The sequence below is a fragment of the Aegilops tauschii genome, chromosome 4 (genome assembly GCF_002575655.3).
Source record: "Aegilops tauschii subsp. strangulata cultivar AL8/78 chromosome 4, Aet v6.0, whole genome shotgun sequence".
NCBI lineage: Eukaryota > Viridiplantae > Streptophyta > Magnoliopsida > Poales > Poaceae > Aegilops > Aegilops tauschii.
Window position 1 is genome coordinate 260,555,427 of NC_053038.3, and position 6,819 is coordinate 260,562,245.

The following is a 6,819-nucleotide window of genomic DNA, read 5'->3' on the forward strand; positions in this document are numbered from 1 at the left end:
GGGCTTTTAGGTTGAGATGCTCTAGAGAGAAATTGAAGCCTCCGAGGTTCAAATATATTGTTGAGGCGAGGGAAATAAAGGATCTCGTTCTCAGCAAAGATTTTGCAGCCAAATACCAAGAGTAAGTTTTATGTGTGTGCCCTTCATCCTTTTTGTGTGATTTGTTTTTAATTTTAATTTTATTGATCCCATCCGTGTATGTTTACTGCAGGAACGCATTATTTATGGTGAATAGTCCTTTTGGTGATGTTGATACTTACACTGTTGACTATATCTATAATACATTTGGCAAAGGAGCTTTAATGGATTCGTATCTCATGGATTTTGTCATCAAGTACTGGAAGCAAGACCCTAAATTGGGTTTAGTTTATAGTTCTGGTGAACGTGTGCAACTTTCACCTTTATTATCACGGTAAACATGTGCTGTCATTTTTTCTCTTGTACTGATTTTTTCATGTCCATGCGTGCATGCATGTTTTATTCTTTTTTTCATGTCCTAATTTTGTTCTTTTTCTATTCAGTATGTTCTCCAAATGGAAACCTTTGTGAAGAAAGATGATGAAGGAAACCCTGTGTTGCCAGTTGTGCATAGCCCGTTTGTTTTAGAAGATGCGGTTAAGCAGTTCAAGGTTTTTGTGAGCGGCAACGAAAACCTGTTGGACGCAAAACTGGTAAGGCCATTGTTTTCCGTCATTTATTTTCTGATTTGTTGCATTTATTTGTATAGTTATTTTTGGAACAGTGGTCCTAGTGCTACGTGCCGAACGAACTTTTCATTTTTTCATTTTGTTTTTTGATGTGACAAATTATGATGCCGCGCTCCAAGGATGGTCATTATTCCTTATACACGATGAACCAGCATCACCAGACGTTTGATATCCATGACACTAGGAAGTACACTGGCCATCCTGATGTCACGAGAAAGTGGCGTAGGACTGACTACCACTCAGATTGCAGTGAAGTGGTATGTCATTTTTTCTTGCCAAGTGCAAAGCTTTTTTTTGTTTCTCCTACTGCATTTTTTTATAAACTGCACATGCAATGTTAGCACACATAGAACCACACCTATTTATGTAGTGCACTGCAACATATGCGTGACAGAACTGCCTTTTCTCACACACCTTCTAATCTGTGTAAAAAAGGTTATAAAAGGAAATGATCTCACGTGCATTTAAAAGAGGGACTGTCTAGACGTTGAGAAGAACTTTGTATATTTTGGTTCGTCTGAATAGTTATTTGATCTGTGACGTGTGTTATTTTACTTTGTGCTTCCTTTTTTTGCTAGATGAGGAGGATGACTCAGCTGCTGTAGGCGATTTATGGTGAAAAATTGTATAAATCTAAGAACCACCCTGACTGGGTTAAATTGGCAGAGAAGCCCTCTTACCCGGTCGTGCGAGCGCATGGAACAAACGAGTGCGGAATCTATGTTCTGAGGTTGACGCAGTTGTATGACGGCCAACGTCTAGTCGAGAAAATTTTCAAATCCGACGTAATACCTTCTCTGTTTCTTCTTTTTCTTGTTAGTTTTTTTTCACTTTTTGTTCTTATGACAACCTTTTTTTAATCACTGGTCTGCATTTTTTAATTTTCTTTTCAGCCTGCTGTTGAAGATTGCAAGGTGGAGTACATGTTCCAGCTGCTGTTCAATCCTTCGAACATGTTGTATTATGAAGACATGCCGCTTGAGCTACGAGATCTGATTACAAACCTCGGGCATACTTCCCTGTCGCAATCGCAGACGCAGTAGCAGTCGTTTGGCATTGTTTTTCCTGGGTAAAAGCCTATGTATGGACAAGAACTAGGGTTCATGTTGTGTAGAGTGTGCTGTCTAAGGTAGATAATGTATGAAAATACTTTTTTTGTGTTGTTGTGTTTCGTCTGCTTTTTGCAGCAGCGTATATGGACGAATTTGTGTGTGTATTTTATTTCATATAAATAACTCATACAGTATATATATGCATATATTTTTTATTTATTGACCACCACGTTCTGTGCGAACTGGCATTTGTCACGCTTATGTATCGTACATGCCCAGAAACTGCATTGCATGTGATGCCGAAATTCTTCGTCCAACAAAAAGCACTGCATTTGTCTACAGGTTTGTGCTGCACCTGTATTTTTTGCTGCACTTGTTGCAGCCCCTGTATTCATGTGTGTATCCCGAAACTACATTGCTTTATGATACTTCACTGCTTCATCTAACCAAATGCACTTCATTGTCTAAAGTTGCGTCCTGCAGTTGGTTTTTTTATTGTTTGTATGGTAGGGTGGGGGGGGGGGTAGGCTACCCCCCATTTTTTAGTTGTCTATAGGTTTGTATTGCACCTGTATTCCCTGTACTTAGCGCACTACGTGATTTAGCGGGAGGCCGAGCAGGGGGGTGGGGAGGGGGGTCACGACCCCCCTCCACACCCTCTGCGAGGCCGAGCCTGGAACGAGCCGGAGCAAGCGTCGACGCGGCGTGCCACGGCGCCGCATGCGTAGGTGAGTCCGTCGCACCCCGTCGCCTCCCTGTCTATCTTAGGGGTGTGGCTCTTGGGTTGCGTGCGTCCTAGGGATGGAAAAACAGAATGTCCGCACTGCGCGTGTCAACCAAGCACACTGCATGCGTTAGCGCGAGGCTAACTAGGGGGTGGGAGGGGGGTCATGACCCCCTCCCCACCCCCTGCGAGGCCGAGCCTGGAATGAGCCGGAGCAGGTGGCGACGCGGCGTGCCGCGGCGCCGCATGCGTAGGCGAGTCCGTCACACCCCGTTGCGTCCCTGTCTATCTTAGGGGTGTGGCTCTAGGGTTGCATGCGTCCTAGGGTTGGAAAAACGGAATGTCCGCACTGCGCCTATCAACCAAGCGCACTGCGTGCGTTAGCGCAAGGCCGAGCAAGGGGGTGGGAGGGGGGTTGTGACCCCCTCCCCACCGCCCTGCGAGGCCGAGCCTGGAACGAGCCGGAGCAGGTGGCGACGCGGCGTGCCGCGGCGCCGCATGCGTAGGCGAGTCCGTCACACCCCGTCGCCTCCCTGTCAATCTTAGGGTGTGGCTCTGGGGTTGCGTGCGTCCTAGGGTTGAAAAACAGAATGTCCGCACTGCGCCTGTCAACCAAGTGCACTGCGTGCGTTAGCACGAGGCCGAGCAGGGGGTGAGAGGGGGGTCGTGACCCCCTCCCCACCTCCCTGCGAGGCCGAGCCTGGAATGAGCCGGAGCAGGCGGCGACGCGGCGTGCCGCGGCGCCGCATGCGTAGGCGAGTCCGTCACACCCCATCGCGTCCCTGTCTATCTTAGGGGTGTGGCTCTGGCGTTGCATGCGTCCTAGGGTTGGAAACAGAGAATGCCCGCACTGTGCCTGTCAACCAAGCGCACTGCGTGCGTTAGCGCAAGGCCGAGCAGGGGGTGGGAGGGGGTTCGTGACCCCCCTCCCCACCCCCCTGCGAGGCCGAGCCTGGAACGAGCCGAAGCAGGTGGCGACGCGGCGTGCGGCGGCGCCGCATGGGGAGGCGAGTCCATCACACCCCGTCGCCTCCCTGTCTATCTTAGGGGTGTGGCTCTAGGGTTGCCTGCGTCCTAGGGTTGGAAAAACAGAATGTCTGCACTGCACCCAAGGGCACTGCGTGCGTTAGCGCGATGCCGAGCAAGGGGTGGGAGGGGAGTCGAGACCCCCTCCCCACCCCCTGCGAGGCCGAGCCTGGAACGAGCCGGAGCAGGCGGCGACACGGTGTGCCACGGCGCCGCATGCATAGGCGAGTCCGTCACACCCCGTCGCCTCCCTGTCTATCTTAGGGGTGTGACTCTAGGGTTGCGTGCGTCCTAGGGTTGGAAAAACAGAATGTGCGCACTGCACCTGTAAACCAAGCGCACTGCGTGCGTTAGCGCGAGGCCGAGCAGGGGGGTGGGAGGGGGGTCGTGACCCCCCTCCCCACCCCCTGCGAGGCTGAGCCTGGAACAAGCCAGAGTAGGCGGTGACGCGGCATGCCGCAGCGCTGCATGCGTAGGCGAGTCCGTCACACCCCGTCGGCTCCCTCTTAGATCCCGTGCGCGTGTCAACCAGGCCAGGGTGTGACGTGGGATTGTGCTGTTGTAGCCAAGTGAATAGATTCGCCAAGTGGAGCAGGCGGTTTGACTCGGGCTAGCCGTGGTAGTGTTCTTGATTGGCTGGAAAAAACAATCGTCTAAGCGAACTGCAATGCTTTATTGACAGCACATCTTCTGTCCCATACCGAACTGCACATCAGATTGCATTTTTTAGGTGGGGGGTACTGGAGTTACTTGCTAGCTGTGCGTTGTTGGGCTTGTTTGTTTTGGCCTGTGAGAATTTGTTGGGTCCGTTGGGGTGTAAGACGCATTGGGCCCAAGTCGGCCTGTTAGCACGGCTGGTTCCCGGTGCGCAGAGTGTGTGCCCTAATGTTTAGTCCCACCTCGCCCGCGGAGAGCGCGCTTGACCTGTTTATAAGCGCTGGCGAGGCATCTCTATCGAACTCCCCTGGTTACTTGTTTGGGCGCTTATACACGGCGCTCGTTGCCCTTAATTCTTTGACCTATGGGCCCATGTGTGCCCGGCCCCATGCAACGTGGCTCAGAACGACTCGCCTACTTTGGGCGCAGACCTATTATGGGACTAGCTGGGGCCTGGTTGCACTTGGGTGGTCAATTTTTTTCGTTATCTGAAGCATTTTTTCTTTTGGAGTATATATATTTTGTGGTAGTACAAATGATGTCATTTGTACTGCTTGCACCAACGGTGAGGACTGCACTGCACGTACCAAGTCTGTGTGTTGCGCACTTCACGAAAGTTGCTGCAGCCCCTCTCGTTCTACATTTAAGCATGTACTGCACTTCATGTATACACTGTGTGAACTGCCTTATATTTCTTCGGTGAACTGTATTCACGTTTGTTTAGAATGGTTTGCGGATTATATTTTTTTAGAAATATTAATATTAATGGTCTTTTTCTATAGTTACTATTTTGTGGACTACATGTGGACACATGTGTACTGCTTATTTGTACCATTGTGAACTGCATTAATCTTTCTTTTTTTAGGTATGAGTTGTAGTCAGATTACTTAATTTTTATTGTTTAATGTTTGTTTTTGAATATATTTTGTATGTGTGTAGTATGTTTTGGTATCACACATTAAATTTTTCAAAGTTGTCTGGATACTTGTTCTAATACAAACTAAGTTCAGCAAAAGCAAATGATCACAAGCAAACTGACGATACATAAGCAAACAACAGAAAGAAAATTTGATGATAATTCTAAAACGATATTGTTTTTACAAAAGAAATGTTTGATATGAAGCAACAGACATAATCAAAAGCTTGCAGACATGAAACAAAGAACAACACAACCACTAACGTAAAATGAAACTAAACATTGGCCTGATTATTTCTAGTTGCTGTATTGGATTATAGCCTTGTTCCTGTTCTTCTTTGCTTCTTTGTCTCTTTTACCTTGTCTAGTCCCATTATGATATCGTATATCATTCTCCATGACTCATATGTTGCGAATGCATCTATTGCTGCATACTTGATAAGTTTTTCTGGCAGCGGGCAAAATCCCCACAGAGTATGGTCCTCCTTGCGGTTAATTTTTTTCTTCATGTCATGGTAGTGAATGTCTATCATCCTGCCGGCAACATCAGCCAAAGAGTCAAACTCCTTTTTATTGTATGGGTCTCTCAATTCCACCTGAATATCAATGTAGTTGTCGGAGTTGATCTCCAATCCAGATAGCTTCAGCTTTTTTTGTCTCCTTCAATGGCGAATCCGACGAAGGTGTACTCAATATTCATGAGGAATTTGTCTAGTTCCATTGGCCTACAAGATGTTTGTATAGACTGGATATAGTTTATTTCTTAGAACTACCAATGTTTTTTTGTTTTTTCTGAAACTGAAGTGCAATATGAAATACCTGAATCTGTTGCAGTGAGTAGCTGCTGATACTTTGTACATCATAACTAGTAAATCTGATAATAGATTGCATAAACAATGCATGTTTTGTGCATGTTTGTATTCTTGAATTGTACTTCATACATGTTTTATATAGTAATGCTGCAGTTTTCTATTGTTCAATCAAATAATTTGTATTTGGTAAAACAAAATAAAACTGTGTGTATCGCTAGATCATATAATTCAAGAATTGAACTCATGAGTTACATGGAGCCAGATGAAAACTGTCAATGAATTCCTATGCCATGCTTTCTAAAAATGAGGACCAAAGTTTAAATAATGGCAATTGTAGTGAAGAAAATTTTAAATCAATATTGACAAGCAATAGTACAAATTGATAGTTATTCTGACCTGTCTTTAGCTGCAGAGATGTGGTAGACAAGGAATTCTTTTTCTACGCATAGCCGGAGCACTGCTGCCCGTTGTGGCTTCACGTAGTGCGTGTACTCGACATCAACGCCGACTAGTTTGACGGGCATTCCGCCGAGCTTCCTCCTTAGCGTGGACAGCATCTTGTCCACGTCTTCACCCTTGCTTGTGCAAACGACGTGGAGCTTGTGGTTGCCGTGGAGGTCGACGTCGTGGAGCTCCCTGGTGTACCCGTGGCGCTGCTTGTACAGAGGTGCATCCGCCATGACTCTCCTCTACTCTCTCGTGTTTGTTCTGGAGAGAGAGAGAGGTTAGTGAAAGGAAGTGTGGAGAAGAAGATGCAATGGGGTTTTTGGGAGGACGAAGCAGTTGTGTTTTCTCCTCTGCTCTCCTCTGCTCTCCGTGACAGGATGTGGGAGAGGTGGAGCGGGGTGGTAGCGTGGTGGGGATGTGTTTTTAGTTACGTGGCAACTACAGAGAGGTTCTGCTACGAGGAGGCTGTGTTAGTGCG

At 47.2% G+C, this 6,819-nt stretch overlaps 1 protein-coding gene across 1 annotated transcript; it reads right to left on the minus strand.

Moving 5' to 3' along the window:
- Nucleotides 1-5,396: 5,396 nt before the first annotated feature.
- Nucleotides 5,397-6,574, minus strand: LOC141021808 (uncharacterized). Its single transcript, XM_073497656.1, has 2 exons — nucleotides 6,291-6,574; nucleotides 5,397-5,742 (listed from the first exon to the last, which is right to left on the minus strand). The coding sequence occupies exons 1-2, from the start codon at nucleotides 6,572-6,574 to the stop codon at nucleotides 5,397-5,399; spliced, it is 630 nt and encodes a 209-aa protein (XP_073353757.1).
- Nucleotides 6,575-6,819: the final 245 nt, after the last annotated feature.